Here is a 24,152-nt window from a genome sequence, read left to right as displayed (position 1 = left end):
CCCCCATGGGTGGTACACACTTTATTGTGATGACTATAATTAGCTGATAAACTTGCTCTCCTCACTCAGTAGAGAAGAGGAGGTGAGAGTGTGGGAGAGGTGATTTTGGAGCAGGGGACACATCGGGGCTTGGGAAGCTTGGTGCGGTGACACAGTGATAGCTTTCAGTCCTGAGGACTCACTTCCTGGGAGTCCAAGGCATAGCACGGTGGAGAGTGCTAGCAGTGGGCCTGCTAGTGAGGGTGCTGGGGTAGGTGAGGGAGACCAGTAAACAGGATCGATGGAAACTAAAGGTAAAGTTTTCCTGCCAATCATGACAATATAACACGACATAAATTCTGGATCCCTACGGTAGTTGTATACTGGATTGGAAAAGTTTATTTTACAGTGGCTAACCCTCTGCCTTTATTTTCCATTTTCTTTTTCTTCTTCTTTTTTTTTTTCTTTTTGTTCTTCTGTTGTTGTTGTTCTAGTGGATGTGTTTATAAACTGATGTTTTGGAAAGTGTTATAAATACAGATTATTTACATGTGGTGTGGATAAGCAGTTGATTAATTGGGAAAGCTGTTTAGGGATATATATGTATCCTGATTCTCTCTTAGCATGAGTAAAATTATTTATATCTGTATAGTATCTTACAGTTTTCAAATCACCACCATCCTTCATTTAAGAAAATACGCAGTTCCTTGACAGTGCTGCCTCCTGGTCCTGTGTGTGTCCAGACAAGTGGACACTGAGCTCCTGTTCCTCTCCACACTGATTCTATGTATTTTATACTGTGATAGAAATGTTTTTATTTGAAAAAACACATGTACACACATTTCCTTGACATCCTTCCAGTTTTTAGAAAAATACATTCACATTTTTCCTGCTGAAAACTTAGTTTCTTTCTGGGTAGATATATCATCTTTTTAAAAACCTTTCCCCCAAGATTTCTTTTTAAATGGTTCACAGTTAAATTTAAATTTCTATATTTAGGTAGAATTATGTTTACATACCAACCACCAGTATCCAGGAAATTCAGTGGTAAGGCTGACACATAGGGAGTTTATAGTCTATTTTGTAGTCTGTGTATTTAGACAAGGTTTGAAGCTTACTTAGCAAAATCGCTTGAACATTCAGAATTTCTTTAGTACAAATGCACTATTTGATTTCTTATAATTGTTAAGATAACAGTGTGTTACTTTTTAAAGATTAGTTCTTAGAAATACGTGTTAGATTTATTCCTTTCAAAGAAAGATGCATTCAGAAACAGCTTTTATATGTAAATATTTTTATAATATTGGATAGAGTTGGTTTGGTGCAATCACCATGGTTTGATCAAATTTGGAAGAAGTTACAGGCACATTTTTGTAGTGTTTTCTCCAGCATCTTTATTTTTTTCAGCTGGATGTATTTTATGTTCCTTCCAGCTAATCAAAATAAGAAACTGATTTTGCCTGTGCCAAAAAATAGAACTATCATTTTTCACATTCTTTTATTTTCCAGGTCATTTTCAAGTAAGATTGTGTTTCTAGGACTTCTGAATTCCAGAAAACTCTCGACTTTGTAGATACAAGGGCCCAGATGAACATTTCAGGGGGAATCTAACTTTTCATGCAGTATGTTTTGTGTTGTGCATTCCAGATACAGTTAACTTTTTGTGTGTGTGTGATTAGTGTGGAAAGAAATTAATGCAGTCCAGTATTATGATTTATGGACTGAATCCTTTGCCCACTGAAGACTTGCCAAAACTAAAACTATTTTTTTTCCTTTGGATATTAGAAACAGCTACTGTTTTTGTTGATCTTTTAAAGTTCTGAATGGGCCTATTTCAAATCATACCAGCATGGGAGCTCACATTAATAATATACTTATTCAACTAGTGATACTGAGTGAAACCATTGCTCACATGGATATGAGGATAAAATTTCATAAAATTATTTTCAGGTGCATTAATGCATTTCTGGAAGCTGCGCATGATTTTTCTTTTGCATGAAAGAAATCAAGGATCGCTGTTTATTGTATCAGTTACAGGTGGGCTTGTAAGTTAATTTAATTGCATTTTTTTCTTTTATACCTTAAAACGTAAGACATTTTCCTTTTAAAAGCAGTAACATGATTGCTGGATGGTTCCCAAAGGTTTTTAACTCTTAGTGTATTTCTCTCTCTTGAGATATCATAACTGTAGTGTATTTAATTTAGATTATTGAGAAAATTTTCCTTTGTTGTTAGTTACAGCAAGCTGCTGAAGTTTCTCAGCTTCGGGGAGCCAGGGTCATCTCTGCTGAAGATCTTCTGTTTCTGATGCGCAAAGATAAGGTAATAGAAAACAATTTCATTGTATTAAAATGTGATGCTTGGTGCTTAATTACACCTAGATAAGGAAACCGTGTGTCCTTTTATATAGCTTTCACATCGGGATCGTAACACTTGAGCTGATGTTTTAGTCTTTGTCGTTTACACAACAAAATGGTTTACTGCAGAAGAATTGATTTTTTATTTTTACCATGGACAAGGGCACTTATGGAAAACTATGCTGACAACTAATTGTCACATACTTTTACATATCTATTTAGACTTTTTCACTGCTATGTAATATTCACTAAATGTTGGATTGGGTGCTTTGTTCTGGTAACTGGAATATAACTAAGTGGCATATTTATTTTTCTTCTTATTTTACATAGGATTATAGACTTTCATAGAGTAAGTTTTTAACTTCAAATACTAAGTTTAGTCTCTGACACTGGTTTAAAAAAAGCAAATCGATCAAGATGAATATTCCAATAGCATAAATATGCTCCATAATGTCTAGGTTTTTTTCATAAAGATCCACCTTTCTTACTTTTGGAACTCTGGTATTGAAATATTTAAGCTGATATTGACATGTCTAATTTTGTTATAACTCTCTTCCGTGCATAGCTGGTTGAAAATATTTTATGACATTTTACATGTCTTTAATAAAATTTTCATCTCAAAGTTACATGTGGAAAACCTGAGTGAATAACCACAGTATGTTATGGTGGATACGCCCTCAGTGACCAAACTGGGGCTTAGTTCCTAAGGTCCCATCTTTCATTCTTCATTGTTTTCCCCTGGCCTTTTAACTCCACTTACCCATTTCTCTCCCACCATTTTTGTATATTTTTGGCTCTGTTTTTTAATCAGCAGACATCTGACCTTCTGGATATCCTTGTTAACATCCTTTCTGATACTCAATTACTTTATATTGTAAAACTTTTCCTTTTGATTGACTGAAGATTGACTGAACTTGGATGGAATATTTGCTCTTCTTTACGCAATGAGATTCAGAGATCTACAAACTGCACCTTGACCAATCTGCCATTAAATTTTATAAATTTTTAGTTCATTAACTCTTACACCAGCTCAGGACTATAAAGAGAACGGCTTCACTATCAAGAAGCTATCATCTGGTTTAGGAAATCTGTACAATTAAGTTGAAGAACCATTTTGAGACTCACAGCATTTTAAGGTTGTGTGCTTAGATGGAGAGGCTGTAGCATTTGTTGAAGTGGAGGTTTCTGCATAGGATGAGACTCGTGCAATTCTGTGTAGATTGGAACTAACCAGCATGCAGGTTCTGTAATCAAGGCAAACTGTTACTGGTATGATGGCTCCGGCAGTGGGTAGGAGGGGCTTATTCAGAGAGAGAGTGAAGAGTGAGAATATGCAGGGTTTGCTGACTTCACCGTACTTGGAAGATGAAGGAGGAGCGGGCGCTGTACAGCAGTGGTGCCGTGAGGAAGAAGCCTGCAGGTGCTGTTGGCACGAGTGGGGACCTTGAGCCAAGCCTCTTTATGAAGGCAGCTGGAGGGCAGTGGCATTAGCGAGGTAAACAGGCCAGCACAAAAAATAGTCCATATTGACACTTTTTTCCTGCCTTTTGGGGAAATCACAATTTAAAATCATACTGAAACTTCAGGAACGTACACTAATTGTCAAAATCCTTCTACTATCCAGGAGGACTCTTAATCACAATCTTTTTAGCAACCAAGAACATAGCTGTAATATGACAGTTGCCCGTATTCTCATCTTTCTCCTCAAAGTAATAATTTCATTTATATGATGACATGTTCCAAAGGGAATTTAAAGTAATTTACTCAGATGGAATATAAGACAGAATAAAATCTAAAGTACTGGGTGGAATCAGAGCAAAGAAGACAGAAGGGTAGCAGAGACCAGTCTACAGGTGTGTGTTTTTTCTCTTAATAATTCCAGTCGGTGTGTGGGCAGCGGTCACTGCCTGCCTGCTCCATTTTACATATTCCCCAGGCAGACTCACTCGTTCTCAGGTTTGTTCCTCACAACGGTCCTCTAAAGTGGGCACTTCACTTACTTGGTTAATAAGGAAACAGGTTCAAAGGTTATGTTCTACTTCTGGCCCTGCTAAGCTCTAGTTGTAAGTCTATCTTTAACCTCGGTTTCCCTATATATAAAAAGGAGGTGATTATATTTGTTTTATTTGTATCAGGGCTGTTGAAAATACCAGATAGAGGCGTGTAAAAGAGCTTTGTAAATAGCAGTATGTTTCAGCTGTCACTGACTCAAACCTGGAGGTCAGGAACCGTTAATAATCCATTCTACGTGTAAGTGTACAACAGATTACAAGGTATTATCAGTTACTTTTAAAGTTAAGCAGTATTTTAGTCTTCTAATAAACCCAGAGAAAGCCATCATTAAGACTCACCTATCACTCATCAGCTTTGAGTTTCAGAAACATATGTTTCTCAAATTACAGAATGTTTTCCAGAAATATAAAACATAAACCAACTCTTCTAAATAAAAGATTCTCAGAGAATTAAAAAAAAAAAACAAGAAAACACAGAGTGCTGGGCTTTTTAAAACAGTTGTTATATACTCCTTGTCTAGATGTTTATAAATCATTTCAAAAAATAAAATTTGGTGTTGAATGTGCAAAATTCCATAAAGTCAGTATTGTCAGTTTAGTGTGGAACTGTGATATTACAATCTTCAGAAAGAATTTAACAACAACAACAACAAATCCCAGAAAGCAAAGACAGTTGTGATTCTGGAGCATCTGGATACTTGCAAATGAAAAGTGCTTTTAACACTACTTGTGTTTTAGCTTTTATGTTGAATTTGATAACTAAATTTTGAATTCATAGTATTATACTGAGAAATTCCTCTATTTCCCCAGAGTCCTGGGGTACAAGTTTATTCAATTTAGTTATAATAGTCTTTCATCAGTAAAGTAAATATATGTGTAAGGTTTTTTTATTTACTTATCTCATATTTTTAATAGAAAAAACTCAGAAGACTGCTAAAATACATGTTTTTCCGAGACTACAAATCAAAGATTGTCAAAGGCATCGACGAGGATGATCTTCTGGAAGGTAACAGAAGCAGAGCACTAAGCTAGTCAGTAGACACGTGTATGCCCGGGCCACATTTGTACAACGTCAGTGTAGCTTTTCCCAGCAGAGTAGAATATATGTATTTCCATTAAATGATGTAGTTTAGAAATTATCCAAATATTTGTTTCATTAGTAGTTAAATCTCATGATTTTTCTATTTGTGTGACTTCAGTGTAATCTGGTATTTCACTACTTTCTTTTAATACAATGACCTGCTTTATTTACATCAGAATGTCATGAAGTTAGGAAAATTGTGGTGATTTAAAAACATAATCGATTTTAGCAAGCATAGTTTTCTGTTGTGAATTTAGGGAGCCAGGACTATTATAAAATATCTTTGAAATTGACATACTTCTTTTTGTTCATTTATTATAGAAAGTATCATTTATTTTATGATGTTAAGTCACTTCATTTTAGTGTATTATTTCCATGCTGTTTGAAATCTAACAAAAAGCCTAACAGAGAAGAAAATTTTCCTTAGCTGATTTTCCGACTCAGTTCTCCATTTTATGATATTTAGAAAAAATATTAATGTTGCAAAATCAAATAGTGCCAAGCTGAATTTATTAATTAATAAATAATACTTATTAATCAAAATAAATGTTTTCTGTTTTTAGAAATAATTCATGTTTTATATTGGTACTCATAATGTTACCCCTTTGCTAGAAGATACACAGATAAAGTAGCTAAACAAACTCTACTGTATTAAGGATTCCAGAAAACTACTCAAAACCAACTGAAGAGTTCGCTGACTTTGAAAGAGAACCAGTCACTTTCATTGGCCCCCAATAAATCAGCAAGTGTAATAGCCATGCCATGAAAGAAAAAATTCTGATCAGATGTTTAATCAGTATTGTCTGTTTAATATTCCTGCAGTTCTCATTGAATTTAACTGTTGGAAAATAGTTCTACAAATGAATTTAAATGACTGCTTTTGTGGAGATCATAAAGCATCATGGAGTAAAACAGAACTAAAGTCCAATTAATCCCAGTTCTGTGCTTTCTACGTGTCTTTGAGGGTCATTTTTCTTATTTGTAAGTCAGAAATTGTGCTGTTATCATGTGGTGTTCTTGTGAGAGTTCAGCACAATGTATGTACGTGCCTGATACATTCTTCAGCACGCTAGCAAGAGAAGGGAACTTTCTCAACCTGATGAAGGTCATTGCTGTGAACCAAATGTTTGTATCTCCCTAAAATTCACATACTGAAACCTAATCCCCAGTGTGATGGTATTTTGAGTCCTTGGAAAGTAATGAGATCATGAGGGCAGAGGTTTCATGCATGGGATTAGTGTCCTTGTAAGAAGGGACACAGAGAGCTTGCTTTTGCTCTCTGCTCTCCACCACGTGCAGATATGAGGAGACAGCCACCTGCAAACCAGAAGGCAGGCCCTCATCACACATCAGGACCCCAGAACCTGATCTTGGACTTTATAGCCTCCAGAACTATGAGAAATAAATATTTGGTCTTTTAGCTGTCTGTGGTATATTACAGCAGCCCAGACTGACTAAGACAGCCATCTTTGAAAATGCCACACCTGTTGTCATTCTTAATGGTGAAAGATTGGATGCTTTCACCCGGAAAATGTTTGGGTTATCTTCATTTGGTCTATGAGCATGTAATTTATCACATTAAAAATAATCTAGTTCTTTCTTACTCATTCACAGTGATACTTTCATGTACTAAACTATATTAATTACCTATTGTAATACTACATTCCTTCCTGACCTTTTGGAGTAACTTTCTCAGAGTTATGTTTTGCTTTTAAATAAGTATGGTAGTTTTATCTTTTATGAGAAAAAAAGTAAGATTTCATCCCATAGGTTTCAGATGTATTGGCACAATAGCATACATATTTTCTTCTTTTAATTTCATCTCTCAATCCTGATGTTTTTTATTTATTCCTTTGTTTTTATTTATTTTCTTAATTAGGCTTATGATAGCAGGATTCTTTTTTCAAATCTGAGAGCCCTTTCTCTTTTTTATAAGGAGTTTTAATCAATCCATTCACACTTACTGGGGTAATTGATCATCTGCTTTTATTCTCTCAGTCTTATTCATGACATAGATAGATGATTTAATTCTGCATGACTTAAACTTTTGTTTTGGTTGCAAGGATTCTCCCTTTGAAGATTGTTTTGATAGAATTACAATTCTGAATTTATATGCAGTATGCACTACGTATAATGATCGGGGCTGATGTAAATCTATTTAAGAAGATTTCTTTCTTCCTTCCCTTATCTTTATGAAGACAAATTGAGTGGCAGCAATAATGCGAACAAAAGACAAAAAATCGCTCAAGACTTTCTCAACTCTATTGACCAAACAGGAGAACTCTTGGCAATGTTTGAAGATGATGAAATTGATGAAGTCAAACAAGAAAGAATGGAGGTACAGTACGTTTTTCCCTTTAGACAGTAATAGAATAACCATTGCAATCCCTGTACCATTTGATTCTTTTCTTATGTTCTCTAAACATTGTCTGAAATGTCCAGATCAGTGGTTTCATGTCTGAAGGCAGCATTGTGCAGTGGAGGAGCCATGGAAAGGGTGTCAGCTCTGCCTTCATAGTTTACCTTGGGGAACACCTTCAGTTTTCTGTTTCTTTGTTTCCTCCTTTGACTAGGAGTAGATTTCCCTAAGCTTCCTTCAGGATCTTACTTTTACTGATAATATTTTACCCCATAAAAGCTAGCTTGTAGTTAAGTATTTACTTAGTTTTTATTCCAAATCATCCAGTTATCTTTGTGGGCCAAGGTGATTCTTAACTGCTTTTGTGTCGACATACAGTGTGAAGAGCTATTTTTCAGGCCGTAGTGGCTACGGTTGGGCTCTCTAGCTACGTTAGTATCCAGGGCAATTACGTGCTTTACGTCACTGTAAAACAAAGTTAGGGATATGTGTTTGGATTCCCTGGTATGTTTCAACAATGAGTATGAAAATTGTATGCCTTCTATTTACCTTAGCTAGCTGTTTATAAAATTGTTTCCTTAAATACTTCTGGAAAAATAAAAGTAATGATTGATTTCACTTGAGTGCCTTCCGAAATACAGGCATTACTCTTATTGTTCTTATTATAACACTTTTACATGTAAAATAAGAAATCTCCATTTTTTCTCTTAAATTAGGCAAGAGAGGTAATGCCAGAACTCAGAAAGATCATGCTAACTGCCTACTTTATCATAGTCTCTATGCATGCTAAAAATATAATTATTTCAGTGTTAAATTTTGGAGGAAGTCCAATAGACATACATGCTTTATAAACCTTAACAACCTTCTTTAAAGAATTAGTATGCTTGGATCATGAACTGTGATCTAAAGGCAATGTTCTTCTTAGGTATCAATTACCTTAGAAATGTGTGGTTATCTTGGTTTGGGGCAACGGCAAATGGTTTTAGTTCCACTTCGCCTTGGGCCAAAAACATACAAAGTTGTCCAAAGTAGATGATAAACATATATTTCTGATGTTATTATGGCCTTAACAGGATGTGATTGTTTAGTGGCATGGTTTCACTTATGATACATTATACAGAGAGCAAATATTGTTTACACTTTATTTTTAAAACATTTTTATATTATACAAATGGGCATTAAGAAAATTTATTAAGGAAGGGCTCTACATGAAATATTAGGAAAGTTAAACAAGCAGCTTTTCAGTTTTGCTGGGAAAATCTCTGGCAACCAAGCCTGTTGCCCGGAAGGGCATTCCACAGTCATGGAGAAGAAAAGAAATGGAGCATGTTGTACCACTAAGCTCATAATAGCAGGCTACTGCAGGCCTGGAAAAATGATGAGTCAGGAAGGTACAAGTTCAAGTGAATAAAGCATTTGGAAATGCAGGGCAGAAAAGGCTTGGGGACTCATGCGGTTTCTATTTCTCTTCACTGTAGTTCCATTATATATTTCATCGTGGTAACCAGGCTAATAAAATACCGATAGTTGATAAAAATAGTTACAATGGAAGTCAGCTTCATCTATACAATAAAAATTAGATTGGCAGTTCCTCTAAGCTTTATATCCTAACCAAAATAACAAAGAGTACTTTTGAGATTCTGCTCATCCAAATAACAGAGTTTAAATAAACAAAAATGCTGAACTTGTAGACATAACTGTAGACAGTAGAAAGTGGAGCCGTTAAGAGCATAGTCCTTGCCTGCTTCTAATTTGACAGGTTATAGTTTCAAGCGTAAACCACAACTGTGGCAGTTCATATGAAACCACTTTGGACTCACAGACTGCAATCCCTTGCTTTTAAAGTGCAGGAGAATAATCAGCCCTGGCATCACTCAGTGATTTAATTTTCCTCTAAGCATCACTTACAGTTGCAGAAACTTTGTTTCCTACCTTCTCCCTTAGAATGTATGAAAATGGTGTAGACCTACCAACAAAGCTTATTGCTGTTTTTTTTTTCTTTTTTCTTTTTTCACTTAAATCTAAGTTAGAAAAGAAAAAAAATCAGACATAAAAACTCACTCGAGACCCTAGCTTTTTCTCAAAACATTGAGCAAGCATATGAAAAACCGAGTTCTTTCCTGTTGTCTTCAGCTGATAATCTCTTTCTGTTTTACTCATAATTTACTTCATTACCATTAAGTATTATATGATTTGAAAAATTAAAAATGTCTGAAATTTTGTATCCATTTCCACTCACTAGTCCATCATCACGATATGTTAACTAATAATTCGCCCCATTTATTTTCTTTACCAAATTTTTAACACATGGGTGTAGATATAGTAGAGATCTATGATCCATGCTCTCTGAAGATACTTCTAAATTATCAGATAAAGATTAGATAACATTGAGACTGGCTTTAGTGTATTTGAGGGAGTGGGAGAGAGAAGTGGGGAAATGGTAAACATAATAATACATATAAATACAACTCCCCTCCAGCCACCCCTAATCCCCTTAGCAAAGCCACCCCGGAATGACCAGGTGTGTTTGACTGTTGATCCTGTTTCTTACATTAACTTTTTGAGATCTAATCAACTAAATGTGACTGTGTCAACCAAAGGCCAAGGAAGGGGTCACTAAATGCTACAAATAGCTTTGGGTTTTCTTAATAGAGAACCTGTGGTCACTCACAGGAGAGCCCTGCCTTAAGACGCTGCTGCTCCAGTGTGAAGGAACTTGAGGAGCCCAAGCTTGTCACTAATCATGTAAATATCTGGTCTGATAAACCATGAGGTCTTGTGAAGGGGAGGTAGATAAGGAACGCTGAAAAAGTTGGGTGAGCTCTCTACCTTCTGACTCATCCTCAAACTGGTAAAAGTAAACAGGAGAGCGAAGATGAGGGGTCCCCAGAGAGCGGCCTTTAAACAGCTTAGGGTGCTGAGAATCCCCAGTGACTGTTTATCTTGTGTTTTTAAGTCAGAGGCCCAATCCTGGAATCTGGAGAGAAGGGAGAACAGAATACATAAAATTTAAGGCAGCTTAAAAATTGTTTAATTGACTTAAAGTTGAATAAGATCCCAGGTGGTCATATGAATTTAACCTGAAGTGACTGGTCATAGATTTTTAAACACAGTTTCTAATAAAGGCTGAATGATTGCAGAAGTCAGTTATGCCCCAGGTGTGATGAGGGTGTGATCCCTGAGGGACTCCAGTCCTGGTGTTATAGTTCTGGGAGCTAAGTAGACTGGAGAACTCGGTGAAGAGGCCAGAGAGGTGGATGGATGTACAAGTTCTTTGTCTCCTGTTTATGAAGTGTGTTCTTTCTTCTCTTCCCCTTTTCTACCTATCATGATTGTTTTAATTATGAAGGAAAGTAAAATAACATGCCTTTAAGACTAAGAGTTCAAAAATAGTGTCTTAGATAAGATGTATCATAAAATAAAAAAGGCTAAACCTAGGAAGATAAAAGTTTACAAATACCAAAAAAACTGAAAAGGTTACGTTAAAGATTAAAACCCAGAAAAAAGTTTAAAATATAGATCCTTACAGGATTAAGAAATGCAGTTTATATACTAGAAAAATACAGCTTATGTACACATACATTCACAATATATGCAAATACACGTCTACCTTTATATGCATACATACACTGTGCCCACATATGTGTGTATTGTGTGTCTATACAAACAGAAATAAAATGTTACTAGTTTTTTATGTAAAAGAACAATCAGAGGTATATTAGACAAACCCAAATGCTAGTGATAACAGTATTAGTTCAGAGAAAAGAGAATTCAGAAGAAGAAGCTTTAAAGTGACACAAAGTCAGTAATTTTTATGTTACTAAAAGATGCTGCAGGTAGTGAAGATACTAAATACAAAATGTTAATCATCAAATTCCAGAGAATTGAAACATACCAAGCAAACGCTTCAAGTAGTTCAGGGAGAGGGCAGAGAAATGCATGTGTTGTGGAGGCTTGAACACACCATTCTCAGTATTTAACAGATTAACTTGGGGAAAACAATTTTAATAATAAAAATTTAAGTTTATCTAATAAATGCACACAAAACATTTTGTAAATGAGCAGCAGTTTTAAAAATCTCAGCCAGGTAACTCTAAGGATTCCATGGTGCTCTTTAGGGAAAGTGAGAGGAGGTTTAATGGGGCTCTAGGCCCCTTCTTCCCCCATACCTTCAACCAGAAGAACTCCTTCGGTTTTACATCATGGATCTGTACATCATCAATATAAAAAAGGAGTTTCACTTTTTTATTGAAAATCATTACAAAACACCACTACTCAGCTGCCCTAGGGAGTCTTTCTCTCTCCTCTCTCATAAACACACACACACACAGTCGACAGATTCCAAAAGTGAACAAATTTATAGAGCATATTACCTTACCAGAGCAAAAATCATAATAATAATAACCTGAAAGCAGTCACAGAGGTTAAACAAAGCTCTAACTGATTGAAAACTTAAAAAGGAAAAAAAAAAAAAAAACACCATAGAACCAACTAATGGATCAACAACAAATAAATTAAAAATTACTCTCCCACGAGCTATTTAGATAATAACAGTGATGAGAATAGTCCATATAAAATTTACTAAGACTGGACAAATTTTATTTTAAAAAGGGGCAGTTTTTTGCTCTTAAGCCTTTCATTATTAAATTAGGAAAAATGAAAATACAACATTCAACTAAAATTAGAAATTTTACATAAAAATAAATAGAAAACAGGAAAAATGAAAATATAAAAATAAACGCATAAAGTTAGAAAACACATAGTAATTGAATTTACCAATTTAAGAAATTCTTTACAAAAATAAAAATGAAGTGGCAGAATGAATCTATGACAAGTCTAAATAAAAAACAAAATGAAAAAATAGCTGCTAGAAATTAGCACTGAATAAGGATAGGCTGGAGAAATTAGTTCTCGTAACTATACTAATGTATTTAAATTAATTCTCATAATTCTGTACTAATCTATTTGTAAATCTTGACAGAATAGGTTTTTTCCAAAGAAAATGTAATGATTAGTTTTATTCAAATGAAAGTAGAGAACCTGCAGGGATCAATAACCTTGAAAAAAATGCTAAATGTTTTTAAAGAATTATGTCATCAAAGTCTATGAATTTAAAGCAGTTTATGGGGGAGCTTTTTTAAACACTTACCAAACAGTTAATTCTCATGCTGTATAAACTATCTCAGAGCACAGAAAAAAGGAAGACTCATCATATTTTACAGAAGTATCATAATATAATCTCACTTATGAATATGGATACAGGAATCTTAAAATATTGGTAATTCTCATTTGACAGTATAAATAATAAGGGATGTACCATAACCAAATAGGATATTTTTTCATGAGTTCAAATATGCTTCAGTGTTAGAAAATATATTACTGTTGCACAGCAGATAGCTGGGTCATAGGAGAATACCCATATGATTGTCGTAGCAGATGATACGAAGACATTTGACAAAATTCACTTCCTGTTCTCCTTAGAAATTCTCAATAAACTAGAAATAGAAAAATACTGCCGTATCATGATACAGAATAACTCATTCAAGTGAACAAACATCATCACAGTTCTAAAAATATTGAGAGTCCCATTAAATTCTAGGATGCCTACGGTTACCACTTTTATTTGCCAGAGTTCAGGGAGTTCTAGCCAGTGCAGTAAAAGGCTTAGCTACTGGGATGAGACAGAAATTATCATTATGTAGAGAAAATACAACTTTTATTAGCTAATTCTTGAAAATCTAAAAACTATTACAATCAGTTTAAATCTTTATTAAATTATATAGGTGCTTACAAAATCAGCAGTTTCCCTCATGTTTCACTAACAGTGAACAAAAATGAGAAGACAGTCTTATCCAAAATAATACAAGAAAAAACTTATTTGGAGATAAACTTCATGTTAACAAGAAATACAAGAGAAATATGGAAGTGAGATTTAATAATGTATGGAGATAGGAGAGTATATATGAAGGAACACTGTTCCCGTATACAAAGACTAGGTATTGTAAATGCCTCAGCTGTGCCCATATTAATTTAGTAGTTTAATGTAATTTTAACAGAAATCTCAGCAGAATTTTTTTAAACCATAAAATATCAGAATGTATTGAAAATTATAGAAAGATAAGGATAGTGAAGAAATTTTGGTTAGCGTAGAGGGCAGAGTTCGATTTGTGCTACCAGATATAACACTCCATAAAACTACTATCATCAAGGTAATGTAGTACTGGTGTAAAGTCCAACAAACATACCAGTGAAGAGAATAAATGACAGAATTCAGTAGAGAGAATTTAGTCACAATAAAGGTAGCATTAGAGATCCGTGAAAGATTTGGAAAGAAAATGGTAAAGATAACTCCTAATCTTGTCCTTGCATCGAAATAAATTCCAGATGAATGAAAGAATTAGGTATAAAAATAAAGCCATTTTTAATAAATAGAAATCAACACAAGTAAGTATCAGTTAGGGGTTGAGGAAGGACTTTCCAGGCTTTTGTTTCCCAAACTAGCTTTTCAAGAAATACTCCTCCTCAAGATGGTGACAGGTGCACTGCGGGGAGTGGGGTGGAGAGGAGTGGTCTACTCTCAGATAAATCTGTGAAATCCTAGATTAAGAAACTTAAGAGGTTTATTTTGGGACTTCTCAGAGGCTTTTTGTATGTAAATATATACAGTTGACTCTTGAACAATACTGGTTTGAACTGCACAGATCCACTTATACAAGGATCTTTTCGATGGTAAGTACTACCGCACCACTTCATCCACAGCTGGTTGATTCCTGCAGTGTGGACCCTGGGGTGTGAAGGGGCTGCTTTTATGGAGGGCCGAGAGTCAGCTCCAGGTTATACCTGGATTTGCAACTGTGCAGAGTTTTGGGGCCCCTAACTCCTGCGTTGTTCAAGTGTCAACTGTATTTATCATTTATATTATGCTTCTCTTAATCCTCAATTGATTTCCTTTATTCTATACATTCTCTTTTCATCTTACTCTTCCCCCCCCCCATTGAAAGCATTTAGTTTCATGTGGGGCTACAGGATATGCTTTTTGAGGTAAATTAAATGATTATACAACTGAGTCAGAGAATATAACCTTGCTCAGTGTCATAGGGACTCTATTTAGAGCTGCAGTAATGACATAAGAAGTTTAAAATAGTTAACATTTCCACATGATGCTTTTTAATTGCAATGAACAGAAAACCCTTTCAAATGGAATGAACCAGTTAGGGAAATGCACCAGCTCAGGTGAACAACCAGAGGTGGACTCGGCTTTAAGCAAGGTTTGATACTGAGGCTCACAGGAGGTTACTGGATTTGTAGCTCCATTTCCCACTGTTTCTTACCCCTTTCTGTTTTTGTTCACCTAATCTTTAGACTGATAACCTCATAGGAGCACTAACGCTATAGAAGTTCCAGGTCTTTACAGAAAGCCTTTGTCACAGGGTTTCCTCTGCAAATACTTAGGTCGCAAGATCTTCTGAAACCCCCACTATCAACAGTAGCTGCTAGGATGACACCTCTGATTGGCTCAGCCTAAGCCATGTGTTCCATGCCTAAAGGAGGGTGCGATCAGCTTCTAAAAGTGTGGATCCCTGGAGCTTTAGGAAGAAGGAATGGTTGCTGGAAAGGCAGTGCCAAAGGTCCTTAAATGTAAAGGAACTCTACGTTATATGTAAGAATTGACGGAGTGGCTCTTCATAACCTTGACTTTCCTCAGATCTCCAGGAGGTTTGCCCTGAGAGACAAGCATGGCAGAATGAGTGGAAAGCATTTTCTCTGGATTCAAGCAAATCATCCATCCATCCTTCTACTCTTAAATTCATTCAGCATTTACTTGAGATTCTTTTGTGAGTCAATCACTGTACTAGGTCCTGAGGTTTTGACTATAAAAAAGACAAAATTTGATTTCTGCCCTCACAGTCCTCTAGTCATCACTGGCAAGTCAAGATAACTGAGCATTCTGGTAAGGGGAATGCAGGCTCAATAAATGGTTGCTATTCTTCTCATTATTACTAAATTCGGTCTTGGCTTTTGAACCTTCTTAGTGGATTATTGGTTGTGCGATGGAGTCATGTACGTACTATTTCACTTGCTATTTTATTTGAAATTTAGTTTACTCTGAGGTAAGGCATGTTACTTTTTTTTTTTAATGTTTTTTATTGAGTTATAGTCATTTTACAATGTTGTGTTAAATTCCAGTGTAGAGCATAACTTTTCAGTTATACATGAAGGCATGTCACTTCTTTAAGAAATTTTTTATAATTAACTTCAGAAAGGGCCGTAGAATTAGCTTCTGTGTGGTTTGCTGAAGAGGGCATAAAACAAAATAATAGAACTAGGATACATTTAAAAACATGAAATAGTGTAAAATGTCAGAGTTTCTCTAAAAGAGAGGTGTCAGGAGTACCCATCGGTGTATGTCTTTTTATTCTTTTGAAGGTAACTTTTGTTTGGATAACTTGAAAATACTCTGTGAAATCATTCTTCAGGGAATATTAAGAAGAAATACTCCCCCAAACCTATGGTAATTCTAGCTACACAGAGCAGAATTCATGTAATTTAGCATGTATTTTTCTGGCCTAGAAACTGCAGAACAGGGAGTATTGTGTGACGTGGAGAGCCCAAAGGTAGGTGTAATGTGTAGCTCTGAAACTGGCTTCCAGCTCGATCAAACTACTCTTTATCTACACCTTCTGATTATGTAATGGTAAGATCTGTACCTTCGTTGCCATAAAACGTCTGGAGAAAGCATGAAGAGTAAGTTACAGATCTTATAAAAATAGAACATCCCGTAAGTCTTGTTCAGGTCCTCACTGTTCTGTAGCTTTAACACATCAGATTTAACCGGTGGTTCTTGAGGGATTGTCTTAGGCTTTTCCTACCCGTGTGAACTGTGGGGAGAGTCAGACTTTGCTCTGATTAGAGCCCCTCACTCACCAGGTATGAAACCAGCAGCGGTTTGGTTTTGCTGTTGTTGCTTTAATCACCCTCTGACATACAGGATGTTTAATCTCTTGGGTTCTGATTTACTGTAGAAAAATTTTAGAACAAGATTAATCAAATAACTACCATCTTTATGATGAAAAATAGAGTCCCAGTCCCATTTTGTCTTCCACCCTCAGACCCGTGTAGAATTTTTTTACTATTTACTGGCTGGGTGAAATTTAGAAGATTCTTCTGCCTGCCCTTTTCCCGGTCTGTTGACGAGCTACATACATGGTGACGGCGTTGAAGCAATGCTCAGTGTAGTTCTGCTTCCCTTTATCCAGGCAGGATTTAGGATCTGATGTCCACAAGTATCTTCTGTTACGGGGACAGAACATTTTAAATCAGGCCTTGGTAGCTGAGTATCGGGACAGTGATTACCATTCACTTCCACCTCTCCACCAAGGAGTTGCAGCTCCAGTAAGGCAGAGGGTCGTTTCTCGGGTGAAGATACACACCAGCACTGCAAACAGAGCATGCGCGTCTCCCGGTGCTGATGCCCGTGTGCGGGCCTTCCTGGGCTGCTCTGTTTAGTCTTGTGGAAATGGCTATTTGACTAAGACATCTGATTATACTGCCCAGTTAAGTTTTTTATAGAATCAATCAATATTTTCTTTCTCAGAGAATTTCAGTTTGTTCTTTTGAAAATGAAATCCTTCTCTTTTAAAAGATACATCTCAAGGGTTTTCTTAGAGATCAGTCCACCAGCTTGTTTATAAAACACCTTGGCAGAGAAGAGTTTTAAAATATCATCAGATTTAGGAACACCACAGGATTTACCACTAATTTACATTTAATGTTTATAGTTCTCAAAATGTGGTTGTTGTAATAATCAAAATATTTTTGCCCTGAATATTTTGTATTATGTTTCCCTATTCTTTCTCCTTCACCCACATTCTCCACAGTAGGTGGGCAGATTGTTGTTACACAGTCTGGCTTTTATTTATCTTTATTAGTTTAATCTCAGCAAGTTAGTCCTTCTAAATATGAAGTTAAATGTGTGCTGTGGAAAGAGTTTTGTCTTTTTAATGCCATCGTTGATTTAGAAGAATTAACAGATCATTGCTTGTTTGGTATAGATAATTTCCCTTTATTCCTTTATTTGCATCCGTGCTAAGGAGCTGCCTTTTAGTTCAGTTCTTTTTGTTGCCACCACTTGATGGTAAATCATGCAAATCAAGCTGTTCAGTGCAATTAGACTTAATTCCTAGATCACTCTATTCCTCATTTAGAAATAGGAATTCTGCAGTAGGCTGTGAGTACTTAATGATCTGTGTCATCTGTTGCATCTGGATGACTGTCGGGAACTCTCTTTTTAAAGCAATGGGTCCAAAAGGCAGATCAGATCCTACCAGGCTTCCACTTTTCATGACTCTCCATTTTCTACAGAAGAGTGTTAATTCCTTAGCATGTTACTAATATGTCTTTTATGATCTGGCCCCAACCAGCTTTTCATCTTCATCTCCCACCATTCCTCCTCTCTCTCTTTTCCCATACTGCCCCACCACACATGCCTGTACGCGCACACACACACACGTGCACACACACACAATCTTAAGCAGTTCTTATTGATAATCGATCGTATGGTGTTGAAGGAGAAAATGTAGTACATTATTTGTATAATTAAATATTGCTTAAACTTTTCCTATGAATCAGAGAAACTCAGCATGAAGATTTAATTTTTAATGTATTATAACCAAAGAGTGGCAAGGTGTCTTGGTGGCCTGAATATTATTTCTTTAGGAAAGCAGTCATCTCCAACTGATCAGCTCTTCTAAAAAAAATTCTTCTACTGGTGTCTCTTGGTATTATTTTAAGTCACTCCACCCACTTGTGTGGGACTTGGGTACTTTCATCTCTGATGACTGTAGGCCAGCTGGTTATATTCGGGGTCCAAAGAATTGTGGATTCTCTGAGGCAAGAAAATTTATAACTCATTTTAATACATTTTAATAATATTGAATCTCATCTCTCAATCTGCCCCCTTCCTTTCCAGAAACCAAACCAAAGCTAGCAGGAAAAAAATCACATTTTATTTAAGCTAGAAAACGTATTTATTTTGTTTAAATTGTACCAAGGATTATTCAGTGTTTACTCGAGTGTGGAGAAACAGGCTGTCTCATGTATTAGTGGGAAACTAAGTTGGTATAGCTTTCTGGAGAGAAGTGTGGCAAGATCTATTAGACACATTAAAAAAAAAAAAACCTATGTGCCCTTTGATCCAAAAATTGCCTTTCTAGTTATTTTCCTAAGGATATAATTGAAGAAAGACTTGTTTGAAAAATCAGATGTGTTCATTGTTTACTTTCTAGCAGTATTTTGTATAACAATGGAAGTATTAAAGTTGTAAAGTTTCTTTTTAGAATAGCTTTTGCTGTAGACCGCATGTTCTAAAAATATATAATACTTCTATTTAAACATTATTTTGTAAATATTCTTTAATTGCACTTTTTTATTTTTTTTATTTTTTTAAACATTTTTTATTGATTTATAATCATTTTACAATGTTGTGTCAAATTCCAGTGTTCAGCACAATTTTTCAGTCATACATGGACGTATACACACTCATTGTCACATTTTTTTCTCTGTGAGTTATCATAACATTTTGTGTATATTTCCCTGTGCTATACAGTGTAATCTTGTTTATCTATTCTACAATTTTGAAATCCCAGTCTATCCCTTCCCACCCTCCACCCCCTGGTAACCACAAGTCTGTATTCTCTGTCTGTGAGTCTATTTCTGTCCTGTATTTACGCTTTGTTTTTGTTTGTTTGTTTGTTTTTGTTTTTTAGATTCCACATATGAGCGATCTCATATGGTACTTTTCTTTCTCTTTCTGGCTTACTTCACTTAGAATGACATTCTCCAGGAGCATCCATGTTGCTGCAAATGGCATTATGTTGTCGGTTTTTATGGCTGAGTAGTATTCCATTGTATAAATATACCACATCTTCTCTCATTCTCCCCCTGACCTCAGTACCTATTTCAACCTCCTTTCTCATCAGACCTCTGGCACTTCTCTTGTCTTCACTCAGCCGGCACCTTGCTTCCTGTTTTGCTGAGAAGACAAGCCATCAGAACACTTCTGCAAGTTCCTACCACAGTGCTGACACACAGTATAACTCTGCTGCTGTAATTTTCCCTGCCTTAAAGCAAACAAAAAACAGCGACAGTCTTCAGCTCTTTTACAGTAAAATTTCTCAAAAGAATTGCATTTGCTCTCTCCCATTCACTTTAGATCCCACTTGAATCAAATTTTCATCCCCACCACCCTCATGAGATTGCTCTTATGAATAGATCATTAGTAACCTCAATTGTTGCCATCTTTCTCCTGCTGTCAGTGGCTCTGAACTGGACAAGCACATTGCCACCTACTGACATTTTCACATGTGGTTCTCTAGCCTTCTCATTTCCCTCCCATCTCTGCTCAGATATCACATCATCAGAGAGACCTGCCCCATCCTTGCATAGAAAGGTGCTATGGGCTGAATTGTGTCTCCTCATAAATACATGTGTTGAAGCCCTAACCTCTAATGTGATGGTATTTAAGGGGTGGGGGGGCCTTTGGGGGATAATTAGGTTTAGATGAGGTCATAAGGGTGAGGCTCTCATAGTGGGATTAGTGCCCTAATGATGAGGCACAAAGCTTTGTCTATTTTCTTCTCTACAGTATCTTCAGTGCCCAGAACAGTATGTAGCTATAGTACACACTCAGTAAATATGTTACACAAACAAACAAATTAATAATAATGAAGTTATTTCCAAACATCTGTAAGTCATAGATGTTTCATCATTTGGAAAGCACTGATTTCTTAATACTTTGATCTTTAAAGGGATACGTAAAGTGTGTTGTTTTTTTTTTTTAAATATGTGTTAGTAGCATCCAGTGGTCATCACAGACAGCAAATTTATAACACTTGTCTTCTAACCACGGAAAACATTCATTTGTGTTTGAGGTCTATCGCTTTGAATTACTTTGCTTGGAGATAAGCTGTGAACCTTTGAGTAGTATAAAAGGTTTTTATGTTCATTCTCCATCTCAATTCATAGTGTTGCAAAGATTCTATTACTGGTGTTTTTTTTTGAAAATCGATACAATGAAGACATCCTCCTACACAAAGTAAGGGGAAAGAAATTGTGATGACCTCCAACTGAGCAAACGCCACAGTCAGCCCGTCCACATGTCAGCGCTGCTCTCCCCTAGGATGTTTCACTTACTACATGCAGTCACTGGACATGTGGACAAATGCAGGTAGCAGTACGTGTAAAATGCATTTCACTTTGTAAATTAAATAGAAATAGGTGTTTCCATTTTGAACACCCCATACTTTTTTCGTACTTAATCAAATAGAAAACAAGAGATACATAAAAACTCAAGTTTTTTACTGCTGGGATGTTTCTGTAAATACCTCCTTTAATATCCAACCATTTTTTCCTGTACATAGGCCAGTTATCCTGCGTTAGGAGGGAGACTCTCAAGAGTTTTTCTTCGTTGTTGATAGACCCTTCGTCAGTAGAAACTGGCTCTCTTGTCCCAGTGAATACCTAGGCTTGTAATAGCTTTGCCTGTCTTTACTGTCAGTCTTTCTCAGCCAGTTGGTTTGGGTGTAACCATCATTAACAGTATACTGTTTTGTGTATATATAGTGGAATTTTGTGTTTTCCCCAAAATCTTAAGATTTTTTTCCCTTTGATTTCTTTCAGTTGAGGAGATGAGGTTACCCTATTTACCTCTATTTACATAACAGATATCTTTTTAATCTTACTTTATTCTTCTGCTTTTTTTTTTTTTTGCTTTCCTGCTGTTTTTCTTTCATTACTTTTTATTTGTAATTTCAGAATTTACTTGTACTTAAATGTTTCAGTGGCTGTTTTTAAATTCTGAGGAATCAGGAATTTAATATGTCTCAATTTATCAACCTTAAAAATGAACTAGTATTTTTTAATTTTTTTATGCCATCTACTGTACTAGATCCTGGGGATATAGCATAATGTTCACAACACAGTTGTTTCCTTGACAGAATTTGTAATATAGCAGAGAAGTAGACATAGTAGTAATAGTAAGAGCCCTGTGTGGACTTAATGCATGCCCAGACGCTGCTCTAAACCCTGACATAGGTATCAGCTCACGTCACCGTCTGCCCCATGAGGTCAGTCCTGTTATTACCGCTCTTTGCAGACCAGGACCCGAAGCACAGGGATTAGGTAACTTGCTTAGGATCACAGTTACAAAGCAAAGGTGTGAGGAAGGAAAACGCATGGGTGCTTGCACTGTCTGGAAAAGGAAAGTAGCAGGAGAGTGTCATATTTCTTCCAACCCAGAAAAATTTATCTGAAAGAAATTCCTTGAGTTTCATTGTGTGTGGTTACTTGCCGCTCTCGTTTCAAGGCAAATGGTTATTTTGCTTTACTTTTGCTTCTCTTTGGTCATTTCAGGTAATTTCTGAACAGAATCACACATTTTAATAAAGAACAGACTTGTCACATTTGTTTTACAAATGTGAAACCTCATCACTTAAACCCACTATTTTCAAAACCATAGTTGATCAGAGATTACTGTTTCTTCTTTCAGAAATTTCAGAAACACATGAAGGGCCAAGGACACTCAGTTGCTTACCTACTGATGTGAAATCGCAGTGCTTCGCTCTTAATCATTAGCTGAAAGGGCCTTTCTCGGAAGAATTTTGGTCAGCGAGGAATAGAGGTCAGGTAGTCTTGAACCACAGAAACATTGAAAGAGCAGAGAACGTTAAGTGATGTGCTAAGTTATATGTTTGTGGGAAAGAGAAAATTCAAGAGAGAGATGCTAGAAAGTTGAGATTTAAGAAGTAAAACAAGATACCAAACACCAACTTCCTGTTTTTATAATTTTGCACAACATTGGACGTGAACAAAATTCTCTTAATTTTTTATGCCTCTTCTGATCCTTAGATAAGCCAGGTAGAGTCTAGATGCCTATGATTAAATAGGTTTTTGTATTAATACTTTTTGTGTTAATTTCTGATTACTTGGGAACCTACCTACCATTTAAGACAATATTTCTATGAGAGGAGGCAGTCTGAATTTAAAACAAACTCTTAGGATATAACACATTTGTAAGTTGGAGGAGTTTATACTTTAGTTTTGAAAGTGAATTTCTGTGTGTTCACACATTTTCAGTACAACAGAGCCGCTTACTGTCTCTGGAAACTGTTTTGTCCAGCTGGTTTTCTCTGAAAACAGAAAACTCCTGGTATTAAAGAATAGTAAAAAAAAAAAAAAAAAATTGGCACCTCCACCTGATTTTTTTTTTATAACGTTATTTAGGATGATTTTATTTCCTAAGTAAAGGACTTTATGATTGCATCTAAGACTTTATATAATTTATGTCCAAGCTACTGGCAATGTACTGATGGTAAATTAAAGATGCGTATTAATTCAATGGTCAGTTTTTTCAGGATGATAACGCAAACTTGTCATGGGAGTTATACTTCAAAAAAGGTTACCACTGTTCTTTCTCTGATTGGTATACAACTGTACAGACATCGTGGATTCATGAGACTAGGGATGACAAACTGAATTTATAAATTCACTTCTAGTCCATATGATGGGTTGTTTAGAAAAATGTTTAACTCTGCATGTAGACACATTTCTCATGTAAGGATCTGTGTCTTCTAAGCAACCCAAGGATGGCAATACAGCTTAGCCTCAGGAACTGCAACTCAGACACCAGTGAAATCAGATTTCTGTTCATTGTTTCTAATCTCTTGCCTCTCTCTCCACAGAGGCTTAATTTTTCTCTTCCTGTGGACCAACATGTTTTACTTGGTGGGTAACATTCCACCAGCAGGTGCTGCAAAGTTAACTTCCTCACCTGGAGAGAGGCAGACCCAACTCTCTGCAATGACCATATCCAGTCTCAGGAAATGGCATCCGGTTGACCCAGTTAGTGTTGGGTGTCCAGGCTGGGACCAGGCAGCGTGGCTGGAAGGCAGGATCATGCGGTAACCACTCTCCTAGGGAGGCTTGTAGGGCAGCCCTAGGGATGGAGGCAGCAAGAGTAGACAGCCAGCGCCTTAGCTGTTTACTGCTCAGACCATCCCTCCATCCACCCGCTCATCATTCAGAGCGTGCCCGCATACATGCAAGAGTTGTTCTGAGACTATCAGTGTTTTACTTCCAAAGTGACAATCATAATCTTCATCAAACTCTAATTTCTTCGTAAAAGCTACAGGAGATACCGTCCAGTTATCTTAGACTTAAAAGAAAATGGCTAATGAAAGAGTAAATATAAAAATCCCACTAAAGTTCACAGAACAACAAAGAAAGTAAAATATTCTTCAGTCAAGCTTTTTCTCTAAAGAAGTATCCTCACTTAAAACCGTAAAACTTTTCAACAAAAACATTTCTTC

The 24,152-nt window shown here is 36.1% G+C and overlaps 1 protein-coding gene across 4 annotated transcripts in view; it reads left to right on the top strand.

The window, feature by feature from the left end:
- SUPT3H (SPT3 homolog, SAGA and STAGA complex component) overlaps positions 1 to 24,152 on the top strand; it is a 385,930-nt gene that overhangs the window by 257,717 nt on the left and 104,061 nt on the right. For all 4 annotated transcript variants that reach the window (XM_074348844.1, XM_074348842.1, XM_074348843.1 and 1 more), the window contains 3 exons: positions 2,215 to 2,301; positions 5,264 to 5,354; positions 7,628 to 7,767. In XM_074348844.1, coding sequence (XP_074204945.1) covers positions 2,215 to 2,301; positions 5,264 to 5,354; positions 7,628 to 7,767 — 318 coding nt within the window. The remainder of the gene's footprint in view (positions 1 to 2,214; positions 2,302 to 5,263; positions 5,355 to 7,627; positions 7,768 to 24,152) is intronic.

Source organism: Camelus bactrianus, chromosome 20 (genome assembly GCF_048773025.1).
Source record: "Camelus bactrianus isolate YW-2024 breed Bactrian camel chromosome 20, ASM4877302v1, whole genome shotgun sequence".
Classification (NCBI taxonomy): domain Eukaryota; kingdom Metazoa; phylum Chordata; class Mammalia; order Artiodactyla; family Camelidae; genus Camelus; species Camelus bactrianus.
The sequence above is the reverse complement of the archived record's forward strand: the minus strand, read 5'-3'. Positions and strand labels throughout refer to the sequence as shown.